This window comes from Typopeltis vanoorti, chromosome 4 (assembly GCF_054136105.1).
Source record: "Typopeltis vanoorti isolate ZY-2024b chromosome 4, IOZ_Tvanoo_1.0, whole genome shotgun sequence".
Taxonomy (NCBI): Eukaryota; Metazoa; Arthropoda; class Arachnida; order Uropygi; family Thelyphonidae; genus Typopeltis; species Typopeltis vanoorti.
In genome coordinates this window covers 109,201,553-109,224,397 of record NC_143552.1, presented here as the reverse complement: position 1 = coordinate 109,224,397, position 22,845 = coordinate 109,201,553, and the positions used below count along the sequence as shown (strand labels likewise).

Sequence of the window (22,845 nt, the reverse complement as noted above, 5' to 3'; positions counted from 1 at the left end):
CATTTTGATTTCTGCCGATGTCGTTGGCGCTGTCTAAACACTTTTATATTATACCTGATCGGCTTTCTCATACTGCTTATGTAAAGAAGAAAAAAAAAATTACCAAATGAAAGAGATGTGTCGAAGTGTTTAATGTGTATACGTTGATGAAGAAGTTCCTATTCAAATATTTATAATATTTGGTATCTTTATAAGTCGGTTGTTTTAGAGCAACTTTCGAATCTAAGATTAGAATGGTTCCGTGTCGACAGCCCTGTTCCACACATTATGAATGATAAGGGGATCTTATTTCACCAAGAATCGTAATCCGGGTTAACATATAACAAAACCGAAGTTGAATAACAACCGAGCATTATTTTGCAGTTTGTAAGTGGCTTGTATTTCCTTAGAATTAGTTGTTGAACGTAATCTTGTATCGTTTAATATGAAGTTAACACAAGCACTGGTAAAAGAGATGAATAGTTATTAACGAAGTTTTGGATCTGGTTATATTGATATTTTACAAAAAAGTCGCTTATTTATACAAGGATCGAAAAGAAAATTCTGCCAATACTGTCAGAATTGGAAAAACTGCGCTTGTACGCATGGTGCTGATAACTGTACCCGTGGAGTCCGTAAACACCCACTTAGAGTGTCTCAAGAGCCACTGTAAAATTATTCTTTGACCACCTGTTCCTTTCGCACTAAATAATAAATACTGTAGACATTAAAGTCAGCTTCCGTCATATCAATAGATTCTTGTTGGTTATGCACATATTTTTCAGTATTCTTATGTTAGATCTCTTTTAAATAAATATAGAGCTTTTTAAAAGAATGTGAGTTAGCCAGTCTAATACGAAACTGGAAGGGTTCCATCCTCCCTCCTGAAAACTTGGAGTTTCTTGCAAGCAGGCAACATCTACAGAGACATAGCACACAAACGTGTGATGTAGATGTTGCCTGCATATGCTTCTGTAGATGTTTATATTTTCCAGGGAAGAGATGAAGAAAGATAGACCCATCTGTTAAGTGCAGTGTTGTTGTTTTTAGGAAGTAGGAATGCCCCCCCCCCTCCCACACTGTTTTTTGTATTCGCATTGTGGACTTTTTTAATATCCCCACTTTTTTTAAGGCCTTATTTTCTACTGTATGTAAGATAATCATCATCACCATCCTCTGTTAATACCCTGCTTCTTGGCGGGTAGGCTCGCTTTTCTTCCACAAGGGAGAGAGAGAAAGGGTAAAGTAATATGCAAACAATAACTGGAAATCATAATTTGCATAAATTATTTATTGCACTACCGTGCATATTTCTTTACATCTCTGATCTCTATAGAGACCAGAGATTCTTTTGCGGTTTTTCTCTCCTTCTCATGCCTTCAATCTTCCCCAACATAACTGCTTTCTCCAATGATTCATCTGCTCGCATATGTTCAAAGTACATCAACTTCTGTTTTGCGATCATCGCCTCCAAAGAGCATTCTGTCTTTATACTCTCTAAAACCTTCTTATTGGTCATTCTTGCAGTCCATGGAATTCTTAATAGTCTCCTTCACACCCAAATGAATCGATTTACTTTCTATCTTTCTTCTTAATAATCCAGCTTTCACATCACTATATTTTATCCCTCTCAATCATCAATTTCTCCAAATAGTCAGATGCCATCACTTTTGCTTTGCTGATGTTTAAATTAAAACCGGCTTTTTTCCTTTCCCACCAAACTAACAGAATCAACTGCTCCAGATGTTCCTTAGTTTCTACTATGAAGATCATCTGCATTATTTCTTTTCCCCCACCAATCTTAATTTCATGCCGTCTTTGTCCAAGATAGCCATGCTCATAATACACTTACTATAAATATTAAAAAGATAGGGCGACAATATACAATCCTGCCGCACACCTTTTTAAACTGGAACACTGTCCGTTTCTCAGAAGGTTTTACTGAATCTTCTTGGTTGGCATAAAGTTCATTGATTAGATGAATTAGATGTTCAAGTATTCCCATTGCTTTCATCACATCTCATTTCTCTGAATTCACATACAGTTCCAGTCGTTTTTGCATAACTTTCCACGTAATTTACTTGAATATGAAAACAATGTCTAAATGTACAAAAATACAAAGACGTAATTTCCAACAATCACGATTTTACAAATTTACTTTTTTTTTTTTTAATAGCTAGATGGGTGAAGCAAGAATGCTTTTCATCTTCCCCATTATCTGTAGAGGATAATGTAAGGGTAGGGTAGGGTGTTATTGAGCTATTAAAGCTCTGATCAGGGCAGGAAGGTAACAGCAATAGCCGCGCCTCAGTTAGAACTTCATTAGCTACAGCATTGCCATCCATTGCCCTCCCTGTGTACCCATTTTAGTCGCCTCGCACACGACATGCATGGGCTGATATGTAAGTAAAGCCCTCTCTAAAAATTAAGACGGTCCCCGGACCACTCCCTATGAGCGGCCGAAAGACCATCCAACTCAGCGTTGGTTACACTCAGAACCGCTCATATTTCAGGGAAAAGCATCCACCGACAAGGCCCCTCACGGGCCACGCCAGAGAACTCCCTCCCCAGAGACTCAAAATGCTCTCTCAGGGCAACCCCCCCCCCCCAGAAATTTAAGCTTTCTTCACCAGGAGCAAAATTCCGGAAGAAACCTAAGAGAGCGAAACTCTACGTCCCATTTTAGTTTCCTCTTACGACATGCATGGGCTACAGCAGCGAATATAAAAGTAAAGCCAACTCTAAAAATTAGGACGCTCCCTAGACCACTCCATAGTGGCCGAAAGATCGTCCAACTCAGTGTTGGCTCCCCCACCACCCAGCAGAATCGCTCAAATCCCAGGGAAAAGCGTCCACCGACGAGGCCCCTTCCCAGAGACTCAAAATGCTCTCCCAGGGTAAATCCCCCGAAATCAAGCCCCCCCCCCTCACCGGGAGCAAAATTCCGGAAGAAACCTGAGAGCGTAACTCTCGAAACTCAGCGTCTATTTCAGTCGCCTCTTACGACACGCATAGGTTTCGTCTGCCGGCGCTATTCTTAGCCCTGCCACCACACGTGGAGGAAATTTACTTTGACAATTGACAATTGACATTTATGTCTTTTTGTGAAGCAAGATGCTTTTCATATTCCCCGCTATCTGTTGTGGTTGCAGTGAAGGTAAAATTAATGAGCAGATTGCTCGCCCTGGATGGGCATGGAGATTATGCATCACTAAAGGAGGCCAATATAGCTTTTGGTCTTCTATATTTGAATATGTCCGTTGGATCGTATGCTGTAGCTTGTTGAACCAAATCGTTGGGATGTGTGGACGTCTTTAGGAAAAACTTGGTGGCTAAGGATCGTAGAAAAGAGAAAATATAGGGAATATTTGTGTCTCTGTGGAGTTGAATGTTTCTAACATACCACGGGGCGTTCAAAATCATTCTCAGGCACTTGTTCTGCACTCGCTGTATTTTGATGATGTTAGCATTAGAGGTGTGGCTCCAGGCCGGAGAGGCATAGGTGATTATAGGACGAATTGTCATCTGGTATAGTTGTAATTTGATTCTGTTGCTGAGCTTGCTATTTCTATTAATTAGCGGATAGATCTGTGCTATGGCTTTAGATGCCTTTGCGCATGCAGACTAGGTGTGCTGATTGAAAGATAGCTTTTTGTCGAGAATTACATCCAGGTAATTTGTTTCTGACTGCCAGGGAATTTTAGTATTGAATAGTAACAAATCTCCTACAGGAGACATTGGCCTTTTTGAGAAAAGAACGGCTGAGCTTTTCTGGGGGTTGACTTCCAATCTCCACTTAGAGAACCAACCCTCCAGCTTTAGAATGTTTTCTTGAAGCTTTCTGATAATGAAAAGGGGTCTGAGAGATCTGGTTAGTATTGCCGTATCGTCCGCATATAGGGCCAAAATGGAAGTCATCGGATTGTGCGGGATGTCTGATATGTATATAGAGAACAGTAATGGAGCCAGTAGAGATCCCTGCGGCACTCCAGCAAAGATGTGGCGCTGGGAGGATGTAGAACCGTTGATTTTTACTTGCATTGATCTATTTTGAAGATATGAGTGGATTAAATGAACCATTCCAGGTGAGATAAGCTTGTGTAGGAGTCCAAAATGCCAGATTTTGTCAAATGCTTTGGATAAGTCTAGGAAAACAGCGCCTGTGCACTGGCGCCAGTTGTAGCTGGTTGTGATGTATTCAACAATTCTGTGGATTTGCTGGGTAGTACTATGGTGTTGCCTAAAACCAAACTGTTCTTTTGGAAGGATGTTTAGGTCATTTATTGAGGTCTGAAGTCGTGAGAGGATGACCTTCTCTGCAACCTTACCCAGATTTGAGATGGGACTGATTGGACGATAATTTTGGGGTAGGTGTGAGTCTTTGCCTGGCTTATGTATGGGAATTACGTCAGCCAGTTTCCAGGTGGAAGGAAAATAGTGAAATCTTAAAATTGCATTTATTATACTGGTCAGGTACACTACTGCCCTCCGGGGCAGAAGTTTAATCACGCGATTAGTAATGCCGTCTGGTCCGGGAGCTTTTTTGTTCTTTAAATTTTTAATAATGTCATATATCTCAGCAGGTGATGTTGATGCAATATGGTCAGTGCTGGTGATAGGAAGTTTGAGTGAGTGTCTGACCTTGCTGTGAATCTTATGTATGTGGTCAAAGTCAAGGTTTCCATACGAAGGCCTGCATTGCTCTTCCAAGCTGTGCGCTATAACCTCTGCTTTGTCCACATCTGTGTGAGCAAGGCCCTGATCAGTTAATATTGGGGGAAGGGATCTGCCTTTGTTTTTGGTATTTTTCAGTAGTCCCCAGATGGAGTGATCACTAGGTGAAATGGAGGATAACTTTTCATCCCATACATAGTCTCTATGAGCTTTCAGTGCATCTCTTACTGCCCCATTTAGTCTGTTTAGATTTGTTTTGTCTTGTGGTGCACACGTGTTACGGAATCTTTTTCGAGCTCTGTTTTTATCTCTAATTAAGTTCATGATGTCTTCAGGCAAACGATCTGGCTTGCGGGCAGATTTGTAGGAGGAAGCTACCTTTATAGCAGAATTAATTTGTTGTGTGAGATTTGTAACTGCAGTTTCTACTTCTTCTTTTGTGCGTATGTGAGGAACAGGTCCAATATAATCCTTGAGTGCGTCTGACAGTCTTTCCCATACAATGTAGGAGTGAGAAGGAGGACACAGGAATTCATGATTTCCCAGCTGTAGTAGAATTGGATTGTGATCGGATGATAGTTCATCCATAGATATGATACTGTACTGAAGTTTAATATCCTGCAGGATAGCTATATCCAGGATGTCAGCAGTGCCGAACGTACTGAGATGAGTTGGTTCGGTGGGGCCTGCCACAACAGCGTTGCTTGATCCTAAGTAATTGAAAAGGATGCAACCATTCTTGTTTGTGGTTGAACAATTCCACGCAGGATGTTTGGAATTCAGATCCCCGGCAATAACGGTGGGCCCTCTGATGCCTAAGATGGCATTTAGATCAGAGTGAAGTAGAGATTTTTGGGGAGGGTTGTAAGCTGAGTAGATTTTCAGTTTGCCAGTGGAGCTGGTGACTACTTCCACTCCTGTGATCTCAAGGTTAGTGGTTGAAGGAATGCTCACAGAGTGGTGCTTAATGTAGTTTTTAATGAAGATGGCAGTGCCACCGCCTCTGTAGAGTAGTCTGTCATTTCTGTATAGGCGATAGCCCTTATTGAAGGATTGTCTGAGGGTCTTAGATGAGTTTCGCTGATTAGAATAACATCAGGCTGATACCTAGATGTGAAGGCACGGAGTTCCAGGATTTTGTTTTTGAGGCCATTTGCATTCCAAGCAACTATTTGAAGAGATGCTGGAATGAGTTTGTTTCTATTCATTTATGACAGCTGTGAGGATGACCTGTGTTTCACGAAGAAATATTTTAGTGGAGGTTTCAGTAGGGTTTGATAAGCTAAAATTTTGTAGCATGTTTGCTAGTGAGGCCGTGATAATAGCAGTTAGGTTTTTAGGTGCTCTTGGTTGATTTTGTTCTGGAGTTGGCCTAATTGTACGGGTCACATCGGCATAACTTCTTGTTTGCTTTTGATTGGAGGTTTCCGACTGTGGCCGCAGAGTCTCTGGTTTTGATGTCTGGGCCGCTGGTGTTCTTGTACTGTAGGAGGAGAGCTGACTGATTGCCTCCATCCGTCTGTTCTTTGGGTGTTGAGTACATCCCTTGTAGTTCGCCGGATGAGGGCCACTGCAGTTGGCACATTTGGCAGTGGTGGTCCTTGGCTTAGTGCAGGTATTGGTTGGGTGGCTGTCTCCACATTTTAAACATCTATATTCTGCTCTGCATAGATTCTGGGCATGGCCAAACTTTTGGCACCTGTGGCACTGCCCAGAAGATGATCTTTTACGGAGTGGTTCCGGTGTGACGATGAGACCACAGACTGTTTTTAAGTTGTAGATATCCTTATATATTTTGTGAATCTCAACAAGGACTAATGGCATGGGAGTTTTGTCTGTTTTGTACATTCTGCTGACCTTGACAGGTGGCAGATCCTGAGAATTTAGGTCAGCAGCGATTTCTGCTGTGTCAATGTCTTCACAGACACCACGAAGGACTACTTTTAAGTTTTTTTCGGAACTGAGCGCAAAGGTATGATACTGGATGCCTCTGTCGTCCAGTTCCTTGGTCAACCTTCTATAGTCTGTCACAGTTGCTGGCTGAATTTTTATGCCTTCATCCATGTTTTTGGCCTTAATGAAGCCAATATGCAGATTGGACATTGTGGATCGTAAAGCTGCCCACTTTTGTTTTTCTCTAAGGATGACCGGAGGCACCTTTTCTTTGGGAGAAGTAGCGACGTCCGAACCCTGAGAATCCTGTTCCATTACAGTATTGTCATTGTGCGGTTCTTCTGTTGTTCTTCGCTTTTTGCGAGCACGCACTTCTACAAAGTCTGAAGGAGTAGAAGGCATCGACTCTAAATGATCTTCAGCGACAGCATCTGAGACACATTCGGGGGGAAACGTGTCATACAGTTTAACTTTTCCCGGCCAATTATCACTCAGTAGCTTTCCCAGTCTGAGGAATTCCCTGTAAACTTCTTCGAATTTGGTCTCATTTAGAAGTTTTGCCATTTTTAAAATATGTTGAGACACAGATGGAGAAAGAGTAGAGATCCCTCAGGTGTCCCGAGCAGGCAAAGACAATCCTGTGGACTTTTGAGGGTCCACTAGCAGATCCCGTAGACTCTTAGGTGTCTACCAGCAATAAAATGTTACTCTATATATATATATCCCGTAGATCAAATCGATCTACCAGCATCGGTAGCAAATATTTCACCTTAAAAAACCTCAGAAAATGAAGAACACTTACCTCTGTATATATCATTTATCATTCAAAACTATCGCCACTAATTCATAATCAAATTCGGCGCCTTTTTCGGTGCTTATGAAATTTACTTTTATCCTTATAAGAACTGGCTTAAAGGGGCGAAGCAAGATTGCTTTTCATATTCCCCGTTATCTGTAGAGGACAGTGTATGGATAAGGTGTTATTGAGCTATTAAAGCTCTGATCATGGCAGGAGGGTAACAGCAATAGCCGAGCCTCAGTTAGAACTTCATTGGCTACAGCATTGCCATCCATTACCCTCCAAGGGTATTGGATTGAATGAATCAATCACCGCATCTCACGGTCGATTGATTCATCTCACCCCTCTTCCTCAAATTTACTTTTGAATTGCGCAAATTTTTTTGTATTCAATTTATACAATTAATTTATAAGTGTATAAATTATACTTAAGTATTTTAAACTATAATTAGTCGGCATATATTTTAATAATTTTTTAAAAAACCTAAATTAGCATAAATATTATTTTATGTTTACTTTATTTACTAATGAATACAAATTTAAATTTTAAACAACAATAAAAGAAAGTCTTATAATTGTTATATTAAACGTAATTCCGTTAACAATTGATACTTCTCGTTATGCACACAGAAACATAGATTACCATTGTGTGTCAATTTGCACGTTAAGGATATTCTTTTTAGCAAAACTATGCGCTGAAAAACGTCCAAATATTAATATAGTTAAAATAATGTAAATGGGATTGGAGTTATTATTTACTTATAGTTACTTTATTTCTAAAAAAAAAAAAAGTCTTGTTTGGTGGGATTGAGCTGTTGGATGAAAAATATAGACACAGTTGTCAGACAACAGTATTTAGAACGAGTAGTCGGGAATCAGCGCCTTTTTTTTTTTTTCCATCATGGAGTATCGATCATCATGGAATGAGTACGTATTATGAATATATTATGATTTTTTTTCTCCCATTCAGAGTAATACACAGAAAACGATTATTCCTATTATTAAAGAAAGCAACTGTCTGAATCTCAATTATGATTTTTCGCATCCCCATTACGATAATAGAGCAGCTAGAAAAGCTGTTCTATTATCAACTGTTAAGCGTTTTCCACTCGCAAGAGAACATTTATTTATGTTGACATAACACAAAACATAACATTGATGAATATAATAGATGTCGTTCGTGTACACTCGCTGCATTTATTATTGACCCGAAAAACAGTCTTTTATTTGAAAGGTGACGTTAGAGTTCATGAACTGTTAAGTTGTTTGCTTTTATGTTCATTTTGAGTCCGATAACTGTTTATGTATGTTTCGATGAGAACAATACGGGAATAGAAGTTGTAAAATTGTCCATTTTTGTGTTAACCTACATTCCTGAAAAAAGAAAAAAAAACGATGGCGTATAAGTTAGATTTTTTTGTTCATTATTTGTCTTTCTTTATATTCGATGTGGGAAAAAAGTATATATATATATATATATATATATATATATATATATATATATATATATATATATATATATATATATATATATATATATATATATATATATATTGTGAATAGCGAAAAAGTATTGCATCTCCTAAGAACAGATTAAATGACTTTGATTAAATTTATTGGTTTAAAAAAATTTTAATTTTAAATTTAGAATTTGTGTCCACTTCACAATCCCGCTTTCAATCGCTGACAACATTATAAGGATAATCGAAAGCATACAAGACGAATGCTAAATTTATGAAATACCTTAACGAAAAATGTGATATTTCTGTACCCTACGCGCATCGAAGCCTTAGTTTATGATTTTTCTTTTAGAAAATGCTTGAACTGAATAAATATCGTAATAATCATTGAAATATTTTCAAAGTTTAACAGTCAGAATCAAAGATTATTAATGCTGATGAGGAACACCACGATTTAAATTCTGTTGTATATCTACATTAATCAAGGCAGGGTAAGAAAATATAGAAATAGAAAAAGAAAATATAGAAATAGAAAAAAAGACATATATATAGAAATATATATATATATATAGGAATAGAAAAAAACATAAATAGAAAATAGAAAAAGCAAAAGACATAAATAGAAAATAGAAAAAGCAAAAGGCATAAATAGAAAAAGACCTATATATATATAGAAACAGAAAATAGAAAAAGCAAAAGACATAAATAGAAAAAGAAAAAGACATATATATATATATATATATATATATATATATATATATATATATATATATATATATATATATATATATATATATATATATATAAATATATATATATATAAATATATATATATATATATATAAATAGAAAATAGAAAAAGAAAAATACATATATAGAAATAGAAAAAGACTTAAGTGATGTGAACATTTGTAAATGTTCCAAAATTTATTTATTATGTATTGTGAATAAATAATGTCGATTTCTTTCCCCCCCCCCCTCCTTTTATGATAATCCTCACCGATGAAAGGTGTTGTTAACCTATAGTAAACATGGAACTTTTTTCCAACTATTTCAGGCCTCTAATAAGCAGGGTAGTTGTCTTCACACCGAGAGATGAAAATCCGGTTTTACAAACATCTACTGCAACGGTGTGGGATTTGAATTAGCAGCCTATTGCGTGAACAGCGGACGTGCTGAGCACTCAGCCAACTAGGCCTGAAATAAAAACTGATACATTATAATAAAATATTTTGATAGCTCACTCGGTAGTCGATAACACTTGATTTTAAATCAAATCTAGGAACATTTATAAGGACTTTTCAGCTGAAGGTGAGTTAATCAATCTGAAATGGTTTCTCTCGTAGAATATTTGGTTATGCTACCGCCTTGTCAAAACAAACGGGCTAGAAACCACCGCACACACACACACACAATTAACATACGGATGAAAAATAATAATTAAAAATTAGTATTAACTTAAAGTGTGTGTATATATATATATATATAGGAAAGAAACGAATAAATTTAGACGAAATGATATTTTCCTATATTTGTGCACGAAACAGAATCGGTATGGCACCGTGAACACACCTAATACGACGGTAGAAACAAACTAGAATGTCCGGTATAATTAATGTGCATGCATTTCAGATAAGCTGGCTAACTTAAAATAATGAGCACATAAATAAAGCAATTAGCAGACATTCAATGATTCGTTAACAGAGAATTAGCCCAGAAATAGAATCATTGTTGGAAGTAATGTGCATTTGGCTCATTTACGCCTAGCTGTGTTGTCATCTGATGGATGGCTTGTCAACAATTAACTTTGTATACCACAGAAATTGCAGCCACAATATAGCTCTTAATGATCGGGCCGCTAGCAGCCGGCAGATAAATGGCTCTCCTTTTATCATAAGATCTACCGGATAACATCCAGGCTTCGTGATTCTTGACACTGCCTTCAATTTAAACCTCGCATGAAGACCCAACAGATGGATGTCTTTGCAGTGGTCAGAGTGTCAACTAATACTGCAAGTAAGCATTGCCTGGAAGGTAGTCGAATCGAAGGAGACAAACTATTTTAACTTTAGAAATGCAACCCAGACATGTGACTATTTCTTTCTTCTTTTTTTTTTATAGAGGTTAGTTTTTTCGCAAGTTCATTTGTTCTCTCCCAAAAGTGTATAAATCCCTAAGAAAGATGAAAAATTCCAGAGAAACTTGTAGTCATACTCAATTCAGATATTCAAAATTTATCAAAATCGATCGAAATATATATATATAAAAGAAAGAAAGAAAGAAAAAAAAACTAATATATACACATTTATTATGGTATAGCATTATTTTTAAGATTGTTGCTATTAGGAAAAAATATTTTTGGACAATTAATCTTCCCAGAAATATACTATTATGAAAAACTGATATTAATTCTTGTTCACAAATTTTGAAGACGTTTATACGTAAAGAATTTTCAACGTTGCTTGAAACGATGTATATATGCACGCAAAAGTAACAAAAAAAAATCATTATTTATTAGTAGTATGCCATTTTCAACTGAATACAGTGTTGATTCTAGACGATAAGAGCCCGAGACAAAAAAAAAAGCATCTCATGCATCCCTCCCTCTATCGTTGAAGATACTTCTCATTTCCCCTGCAAGTTCATGCAGTCCTGTAGTTGGAAAGATCTAGGTTCGAATCAACTCTATGCCCTAGAGTTGTGTGTCAAAGGCTTTTCGACGGAGGGTGTATAAACCGGTCTCGTACAAAAGGCTACGGGTTTACCCTTTTCCAGGTTTTTCATCCCCCCCCCTCAAAACAGGTATGCCGGCTGGGAACACACACACACACACACACACACACACACACACACACACACACACACACACACACACACACACACACACACACACACACACACAAAATTAACGTAGCATAATGCCATGGCCTAATAGTTTTAGTTGCTTCTGCCGTACAACCACAACCGTCCATCTCTCTCTTTCAATTTTTTTGTGCATTATTCTCTCACTGGTAATTTTTTTTTTTTTTTTTAAAGTCAGCAATGTTCAATTAATCAAGTAGATTAGATTGGTTTTGAGTTGAGTTAGAGGTAATTAAAGCTACGAGGCCCATAGATTATATGTGATATTACGTTTTTTCACAAACTTGGCATATTTGTCTGTTGTTTTGATGATCTAAGTAAGATGGAGTTATTTTTTACATCTACCAAATGCTGTACGCGAAGCATCCTCAAGTCAGCATCCCTGGTAATCGCTAAGTCACCTGACTTCCAGTACACAAGTGGAATTAAGAATTTAATTTTAGCCACTTCAGACCTCCAAAACAGCAGGATGGGTGGCATGCAACAAGTGTCAATGTTTTCTTGATGAATTCAACACGAAACGCCTTATAGAACTTTAAGAAATATAACTGCAACTTACCCCTCCACACACACCTTTTTTTTTTAAGGAAAGATTGTTAGAAGAAACGAAAACTTCTTATTTTCCAAGAAGTACAAAGCTTTAGAATGACTTTAAAACCAACAAATGCCGTTTATTTGATAACAAAGTCGAAAAAAAAAAGGACATGTAGCTAATACAAACCCACACAATCTAGCAGACGTCCGCATGCGCAGGTACATTGTACGGATAGCATTTTTGCTCGCGAACAGTCATTATAGAAGGATTTAAGAGAAAAGAAAAGCCTTTGGGAGTAACCAATCAGCAAAAGTTTAGTTGTACGAAGTGCAAGTTACAAATAGTTAGACAGGTTTAGAGTTGTTTGGAAGGAGGTGAAGCATCTTCTTATATGACTTTGCTGCTATCTGTTTGCTGTCTGATTTAAACCATGTGTTAAATCAAAGGTCTTCAGTCTTGTTTGGAATCACGGATCACTTTAATCATTAAGTTACGCTTTACCCCTCTCAAACTAATTGCATAATTCCGGTGGGGCTGTAAGCTGACGTTATAATCAATATTATAAAAATAAACCATTAATCTAAATATCACGTAAAATAAATTATATAAACATATAGATTACTAAATTATAATTTACTACATTATATAATTTATTAAAATAATAAGAATATAAACTGTTTAATAAGATTTTATAATACACCTTTTATTTATTAGTATAATTTTGTTAATAAACATAATAATTGTTAAGGTCTCTTTCACTTATTCTAACATAAGGTTTCTTATTTTCCAGAAAAAATTTCATGGGCTTCGAGAAGGTCTCTTCCACCTAGGGGGCGCTGCAATGACTCTAGTGGGATTGCGGTTACATTTAATGGGGAGAAAACCTCCAGACTTTGCCCCTGCTGATAATCCTGCTGCAGATAGCGATGACCTAATCACGAGGACGTTAACATTTCTATATTTACCAGCTTATAATTTTTGGTTATTGTTATGTCCGAGATGGTTGAGTTTTGACTGGTCGATGGAAGCCATCCCACTCGTCACATCACCATTGGACCCAAGGAACCTTTTTAGTGCCTGTTTCTACAGTGGTGTGGTGTATATAGTTCTCTATCTCCTACGTGGTGTTAGTAAAAGGGGGGCAGACAGTGCCTTTAATCATTCTTGCGGATATTTCTGTTCGTGTTGGAGCGTTAGTCAAAGCCAAAAACTTGCCTTAGCCAACAACACAGTCTCCCCAAAATACAGAAAACATTACCAATATGTTATTAACAACAATGTAAGTAACTCACCTTATTCGTCATACTATAATGGCAACCACAGAATAGCTAACGGTAATGGTTTTATCCATGCAACATCTATTGGGACATCGCTATATGTCACATCACTTTCTGTGGACGCTGGCAACGCCACCTGTTGTTCATATTTCTCAGGTCATGTGGACGCTGTGATCTTTGCCGTGGCCTTGATAGTTTTCCCATTTATTCCTGCCACAAACCTATTTTTTTATGTGGGATTTGTGGTAGCGGAACGTATTTTATACATCCCTAGTATGGGATATTGCCTATTGGTGGCGCTGGGTGTGGACCACTTGTACAGAAGACAAGACAGTGTGATACGTCGTAGGCTGCTGTTGACGGTCATTTTAGGTCTAATAATAATCATGTCCTTACGCACCGTCCTTAGAAATCAGGACTGGCAGAATGAAGAAAATTTATACCGCTCAGGAATACCAATAAATCCTCCTAAAGGTAGGTGATGTTTTGTGTTCGCAAATGTATCTTTTTTTCACATCAGTTGCTTGAATTGCATTAATATCCCATAATGCAAAGCACACTTCTCCCTTTTGGACGTGTATGTATATTGCAATGTATTATGGGAAAATAATTATACCAATTTATCCCACAATGTAAATTTCTTCGACTGGACCCTATATCGGTGATTCTTAACCGGGGAGTCGCTGAAAATGTATAGAATGTTTCTAGTTTTTAAAATTTTGAAATCTCTTAAAGTAATTATTTTTTGTTCTTTATTTCACTTTGTTTTAAACTTATATCGGTTTGTTTTAGTAATCTGAATTATGCAGTTTAATGCAGTAATTTCTTTTGTGGTGGCGCCACAAGTCGACTTTTCACTGATGGCGACATTGTCAGTCGTGACATCTGCTTACTGGACGTGTGATAGAAGTGATTCTCGAAGTTTTATACAATACTAGTACGAAGGCATAGAACTTAACATTATTAAGTGTTACTTGAGTGCAATGACTTTTCGAAATTTTCAATGCTGTAATACTGATTTATTATTTCTTAAGCTTTACCCCCTTATAAAATGAGCAAACAAAGAACATTATTTGATTTCCTAAATGTTCAAACCCCTGGCAGTTCAAAAAGAGCATGTGAAAGTAGTGATAATTCCACGGATGATGTAAACGCGTATGAAACAGAAAATAATAGCATTTAGTAACACAACTGAAGCAAGAATAGACAAATTAGTACAGTGTTCAACACTGTACTAATTTGTCTATAACAGTAGAGGTCTCACTGAAATACATTTAAGTAAAGTTAATTTTTTTTTGTCATTATAATCAGTAAGTATAACCACTTAAATGTAGCCTTTCTCCCTTTAGAAAAAATATCAAGATTCCTATATCCACCAAAACCTTCGCACCATCCCATAAAAATACCAGGGATCTATTGTTCTTGTGGCATTTGTTACGTAGGCCAGACGGGAAGGTCAGGAGAAATCCGTATGGCAGAACATAAAAAAGAAGTGAACACAACACAACACAACCTAGCTTTCCACACAAATTCCACTGGCCAAAAAGTACTTTGGGAAAAAAAGATCATGTCATATATTGATAAAAACTGTTTCACAAGAAAATTCAATGAAGCGGCAAAAATGCCTAGAATTCCTACACAGTGCAACAAAAACCAAGATTTGATATTACACCAAGTCTGGTCGGCATTCATAAAAAAAAATCTGACTTCTTCAGATCTCAGACATAATACAGAACCTGACAACAAATAACAATGTTCCAGTAAACATTCATTCAGTAACGAATGTTTCACTTTTTTTCAAGTTACAGTTAGAAACATCTAATGGACTAGGAATTTAATCTTTGTGTTTAACTTTTTTTATACACCAATTCAACTGATGATGGAGGTCATACGACTTACGAAACTTGTCGGTTTTCACGTATCTGTTCGTATTTAATAAACATGTGGTCTCAATACCGGAATCTATCTCTCGAACTACAGAAATCTTCGTATGCACAAGTATATAACCACTGTTTAAAAAAAAGTTTTATTATTATTTTATCATTATGTTTCAAAAAAGTTTTAGTATTATATGTTACTACAAACTACGGGGCTGCGAAAATGTTGTTGCATACTTTAGAGGCCAACTAGAAGGTTAAAAAGTACTACTACCCTAAGTGATCATGCAAAATCAATGAAAAATCATATTTTTATATACAAACTAGAAAATGGTGTATCATTATTTTCTTTTAAAAAGAGTAGATTAATAAGAGTTATGCAAAGTTTTATAATTAATTTTCAATTAAATTATAGAAAACAAGAAATTATATTTTTATTTTTATTTTATATTTAATAAATTTGTAGAAATTTACAAATAGTATTTAAATTACAGTCCTATATTTTGTGATATCTATAATTATTAATATTTCCATAAGAATTGTAATAACTAAGAGAACAAACTTACAAATAGGTACACAATTCATATTTTGTTCGATCAAATGGTTCTGATGTTAATAATAATGGACCATTGAGCAATGACTCAAGGCTTTTGGAACATTTTAATCCTATAGGATATTTCTTTTGACATTGCTCGCTGATGAGTGACGGTAAAGCACGCCTATATTTACTCGGCCAACCAGGACAGCCTGGTTGGCGAGTGGTTAGCGTATCCGCTCTTCAGCCAAAAAGGCTGCGGTTCGAATTCCGTCGTGGGCATGGATGTTTGTGATTGTCTGTGAAAACTAGTGGTGGTGGTGGTGATTGGCAGTAGATGATGAAGGTAGTTGCGGTTAGTGGAGTGGTAGAGACTGAAAGTTGTAGAGTAGGTGCCCTCCCTGAATGAGTCTTTGGACTCCCTGGAGGTGTTATGTAATAATAATAATAATATATTTAGAAAGTTATTTGCACCAAATTTTCATTCGAGTACCAAGAGCAACTTCAATATTAATCGAAAACTTAAACGAAGCATATAACTTCAGTAACATAACTGAAGAAACAACAAAGAATGTGTCACTCACACTGAATAACGGAGATTAGCATGGTCCAAACTGCTTTAAAGTCCTAACGACGTTATTTATATATGTTATTTACAATTAAGTAAATGGCTGCGTGTAGAAGAACGATTTTCCACAAAAGGGAATAACCTCAACCCATTAGTTGTATTGATTGGGACGATATAGCAACGTCTCACAGCCTTCTTTGTATAACCACTCCACAGTTTTTCTTCTTTTTATACAATTGCTTCCCAGATAAAGGATTTTTATGTAATTATTTTTGTCTCTTTCCCCCCCAAAAAGGGAGGAAATGGGCACATTCGACATATCCGGATTTTTCTGACTAGTAGAATTTCATATAGTCTTGATGTTCCTTACGACAAAGGTAGCAGATCTGTCAGTTTGGTCGAAGACCCAGACGCAAGGAATTTGATCGCCACCAGGGGAGCCAAAAGAGAAGTTAGTATGTCCTTTGCAGAGGGATAGAAAGGAGCTAAGTTTATTAATCGAGCAAAAAGCCATTCCGAAACCAATGAACTTAAGTAATTTGGAGATTCGTTCAGATACATCTTTGATATATGGAATGGCGATACGGCTGACAATTTCTTGTGAAATCGGCGACGGAGAAAGTGCCAAATATTTCATCTCCTCCATACACATAGGATTCTCTGGGAATAACACTAAAATCTTACATAATGCTTTTTTTTTTCTTCTTTTTTTTTTTAATGGAGAGGTTGTTATAAGGAAAGCCATGAAACTTTTCTACATTGCCCCAGTCTGAATAGATCTGATGGGCTTAAGTTATTCCCTTATGAGAAATTGTTCTTCTCCACACAGCGGTTTTTAAGTGATGCAAAGTATTAATTTTTCTTTATGTACTTTGGCTACTGTTTTAACTCATACGTCAAATGCACTGCACTTCAGAAAAGGAGACTGTTACCAGCTTTTCTATGATTTGTACCATCCTATATTTTATCTTTCTATTGACTACTATAATTTTTAAGATAATTATTTATATCTAGAATTTTTTTTAAAGTATCCATGAACACATTGTAAAAAGTAAAGATTTATAATCCTTTATTAGTTTGGCGTAGATCATTAAAAGGCTTTAAAATGTGACTATTTTGATATTCATTATTATTTCGCATAAGTAATACACTTGTAAGTAACACAGTAATTATTCTTATAAAATGATTATTTAAGCAATGAATGTTTACTATCGATTATTTTATTTATAAATATATCCCATCTTCCACACCAAGAAATGTCAATAGAAAGTCATTAACTGATATTGGCGTTTATTTTAGCATCCGGTAACGAGATTAACACGACTGCATTGCGAAATTTACTATCTGACATGATGTCACAATGGTTTTATTTTAAAAGGTTTCTATGGAGACCGCGTGCTAACGTCAGCAGGCAAATGGCAGAAATCAACACGAAATAATTGCATTTCTGTTTATTGCTATGTTACTGTCAATAAAATACGATAAATGTTATCTGTAAAATTTCCTATATTTTTTTGCCCATATTTTCAACTAATATTTGACAACCTACACAATTTCCTGAATAAAACGTTAGTTACATTTAATGAAAACAGAAAAATGCTACAAATATATATCATAACACTTCTCTAGTAATATTCAGATTTCTATTTTCGTGGAATTTATTCTGTCTCTGATGCAGCTAAAAAAAAAAAAAAATTACCCCTGAGCTATTCTTTTCCTCTTTGCAGCACAACTACCAAAGTTTTAACAGTCTAACGAGAATTTCTAATCTATTTTAAGTGTTCTAGTCACGAATTGGGGTAGAAAGAAAACTTGGTCTTTTCACTTCTTTAGATGAACCTTAATATGGTGTACAGCGAACCTTCCCGAGGGATGTAGTTGAACGTGAAAACCTTCAGGAATGTGCACATCAAAAAACAAATAGCAGACAGACAATGACAAAGACTATAACTTCAAATAACTTTAATGCAAATATTTTGGGATAAATCATAATTCAATAAAGTATTAGTAATGCCCACAGTGATATTAGATTGTATGTTCTCATCCAATCAGTAGAGAACGCGAATTAAAAAATGGACATCCCCCCCCCCCCCGTTCTTTGATATTTTTTCTAAAGAAAAACATTTTTAAATGCCAATTATTTAAAAGAAAGAAATCCTTTCCGCAACAAAATAATAGTAAACAGATTTGGACTCTTTCTAAGTAACAGTTTTTGAAAACATAAAAAGAGAAAGAATAAACAAATAAAATTTTGATAAATATATAAATATTTGTTGAAATTTCGTTAAAATCTTTGTTAAATGTATTTTTTTTTTATAAACTCAGCCTCTAAATTAGAGATTTTCGACGTTTTGAGCTTCCCTTGATTTTCTGTAAACATGGGAATATTTTTTAATGTTTTCCACAAGTTGTTCTGACAACACATGATGAAGGTAGTGACGGTCAGTGGAAGATTTGTAAACTGTGAAAAAAAACCCTTCAGAATATCAGTTTGATTGGATAGAATTAATTAGAATTTAAACTGTAGTCTGAGTAACATTTTTGGACTATTAAGTAATTTTCAGAAAATTTTATAATTTTATTTATTTTTATTTAATACCAAAAATTATGTTCAGATTAAATAAAATGTTTTTATTTTTTCTATTTAAACTCTCAATAAATGGGATAATACATTCACACCAATTAATAGAATTCATAGCCCGTCTAGATTTAAATAAACATGATGGTTTTTTTTTTTTTTTTTTTTTTTATATGAGGAGGAGAAGAAAAGTCATTTTTAGGACTTCCAGGGTAACAATTAGCAATGCTGAACCGAGGAAGTAAACTGAGGTTCGGCTGTTGCTGTTATCCTGGGTGTGAGTTTTTGAGTTCGCTCCCTTGGGGTTTTGGCCTTAAGGGAGCACATTGAGTCTCCGGGGAAGGTGTTCTCCGGCACGGCCCGCTGAGGGGTTCTTGTCGGTGAATTATTTTCCTCGGAATTTGAGCGGTTCTGCTCAGTGGTCGGGGAGCCCGTCACTGAGTGGAACCAACGCTGAGATATGGACGGTCTTTCGCCCACTATGAAGTGGCCTAGAGATCGTCCGATTTTTTGAGATTTTTACCCTTTACTTACTAATCAGGGTAACAAATGGCAATGCTGTAACCAATGAAGTTTTAACTGAGGCTCGGCTATTGCCGTTACCCAGCCATGACTAGAGCTTCTTAGCTCAATAACATTCCATCCACACAGATTTTCTTCATTCAGGTGACGGGATAAAGAGTCAAGGACTCAGTCCATCGCCCAGTTCCTTTAAGAACTTTTTTTAATGTTCTTTTTGTTTAAAGCTTTTCCAAGTTAACATCAAATGTTTGTTTAAATAGAATGCATAATTTAAATTTTCTTTGGAGTGTTTAAAAATGCAGGCTTACTAAAGCTAATTATGAAATAGATGATGGATACATTGACCGAAGGAAAAATGAACTATTGTCTCCTTTCTTCCTCCTTCCATTTCTCAAACAATTAGAAATACTATAATTAGTCAGCCTGATTCCTAACGAATATAATTGAAAAGTTAAAACTGCTACACATTTTTCAAACATTTAAAGTATAAAAAATTAGTGTAATGAGATAAGACATATTAAAAATTATGTTGCGTTAGCTATATAATTATGCTTTATTATAATAATTTTGAAGGTGCTGTATTGACACCCACTTGAAAACTTTATACTGATACTATAAGTTAATCCAAAAAAACACACCCATTCAAGGTTTTGAATTGAATCAACTTTTTCTTAGTGACTTTGTGTCTTTTTTGAATTTAATCAATTCTACCGAAAACCAACTTTTTCAGGTTGCTCTATTCACAATATGTCAGCTCACCATTCGTCTCAAAAATATGGCATCATGAAATTCCTAGTATCCAGAGCACACCATATTTATTCTTCTGAAGAACTTCTAAAACAAAAATTGGCAATTATCAAAAAAAAAACAAACAAACAAAAAAAAACCAGCATTACTAAATGGATATAATCCAAAACAACCCAAAAAAATAATTAACCACTCTCCTACAAATCATCCCCGACAAGAAGTCCACAGGAATCCTACACCATATATTAAAGGCATCTCTGAACATTCGGGCAAAAAATATGAAAAAATACCATCATTTGCTACTTACAAACCCATCAATTAAATTCGCAACTTGCTACCTTCTCCGAAAGATACTCTCATCAATGATGCTACCTAGCGTATACGAAGTACCATGTTCGTCTAACTTGTCTTACTTGACAAACAGGAAGATCGATAAATAAATGTATCAAGACCACATCCGCATTATCAAACCTCACAAATTTAGCATTGCACAACATGGAATCGAAAATGCTAACCACAGGATCCAATAGCAAAACGCTAAGCTACTACATAGATCCACATATAAACATGGACGTTTATATAAAGAAAGTGCTGAAGCCTTACTAAAGAAAATTGTTAAATAATTTATCTGCTATATTTTAATTTAATATAATTAATTTTAATTTCAGCCCAATAAACATGCCAGTGTATACGTAGAGGGATTTCAATTTAAGCATGCGCATTACTGTTTTTTTTTAATACGATTTCTATTGTTGTACTGATGATGTCTTATGATACATAAGGCGAAATATTTACATAATAAAAAAAGTTATTTTCTGTGGCATGTGTTATTCTATAATTTAGATCTATCACCTTTTCAAAAAAAAAAAAAAAAAACATCCAAATAAAACCTAGGGAAAGAAGGGAGGGAGGGAGAATGCTCTTTGGAGATTCAATGGCATTCACAGAACATCAACAGAAGTTGCCTGCAAGACACATTAGAAGCAGTTTTTCAATAATATTACAGAGTAATGTGTAACTAAGAACTGCAGAAATATTAATAGTCGTGTTTCTTTCTAGCTTACGAACTAGTGAGTATGGGAATGGATAATAATATATATTCTTGCATAATAATAATAGCTCATGCGCATTGTCGCAGTATAATATATATACACATTGGAGTTTAATGCAGGAATATTTGGTTCATTGTGGAAATGCTAATTATTATTATTTTAAACCATTTCTATCCTTGATGTGTAGATTTCAAAATATTCTGGATATTTTAGATTTCCGAAATTTTCCTTTTTTTTTCCTCCCCTCCCTTCTATTGTAGCATAGCTGAACTTCTTTAATTCTACATTCATAGAATATGCAAAACAATAAGATAAGAGACTTGTATAAAAAATATACATTATAGAAATAAATGAAAAGAACAAGTAAACAATGTTAACAATTCAATGGGAGAATAACTCATCTCGATTCAATTGACAATCAACTTATCCCATTCTTGATATGTTTATGCTAAGAAATAGAAGTTATTTATCATTAAGAAAGAAAAGCAATTCGTCTACTGTCGAAGAATGAGAATTGACTATTAATTCAATAGCAGGATGAATAGATGCAAAGAGTAAAACCGAGTGAAAAGTTGAAAATAAAGATATACAAATTTATTAAAGATGATTTGTACGATACATTATTCTTTCATGTTAATTTCAGATAGCAATGCGTAATCAGTGTTGCATTTTGCTACAAAAGACTATGTCCTATGATATATTAAATGGCCATTATCAAAGGGCTCATTATTTACAGAAATGGGTTCTTTATAATGAAATAACACTCATGTTTGCAACAGAAAAAAAAAAGATACCTATATTTTAGCATTAAGGCATAAACAGCGCCTTACATCTAGTTTTGTAGTTGTTCATTTTTCAAACGTCATAAGTAAATAGATGAATTCTTAAATGCAAACTAGAATAACTGTTATTAGTAATATAATAATAATAATTCGTCATACTAACAGCGCCTTATAGCTTGCCAAGTTCGTTCTTGGCTTTCGGAACCATATTTTTAAGATACAGTGGGTAGTTTTATGCCTAAATACAGGTGGCCATAAAAATTAACTTTCCCTCTTTGGAGGTATCTGTAGCTAAAACTAATACACGGAATGAAACCGCATTTTATATTGAGACTTTCGAAGGCATGGGGAGATGAATTACGCAAAAAAAAAAAAAAAAAAAAGTACCAAAAGTCACCGATAGGGAAAATTTTGGCGCTGGAGGAGCGGAAAGCAGTCAAATATTTGCAATAAACGCAGGTAAAAAGGATTATGCAAATTTTAATTGTTTTAGTTTAATTATTATTATTATCATTGTAACGCACCACATATCCAGCTGGAATGAGTGACGCGGCTGTCGCTTACACCGTCGAAATATTATCATTCCATTTTATCTGCCTTTAATGTAATTATCCGCTTGCTTTCGACTCCGCCAGCGCCAAAAATCCACTAGCGGCGAGTTTTGGTACTAAATCTTTTTTCGCGGAAATCATCTCCCCGTGCCTTC

At 35.6% G+C, this 22,845-nt stretch overlaps 1 protein-coding gene across 2 annotated transcripts in view; it reads left to right on the top strand.

Moving 5' to 3' along the window:
* The window catches only part of Tmtc2 (Transmembrane O-mannosyltransferase targeting cadherins 2), a 289,926-nt gene that overhangs the window by 239,322 nt on the left and 27,759 nt on the right, over positions 1 to 22,845 (top strand). For both annotated transcript variants that reach the window (XM_090391962.1, XM_090391961.1), the window contains one exon: positions 12,992 to 13,952. In XM_090391962.1, the coding sequence (XP_090248088.1) occupies positions 12,992 to 13,952 (961 nt within the window). The remainder of the gene's footprint in view (positions 1 to 12,991; positions 13,953 to 22,845) is intronic.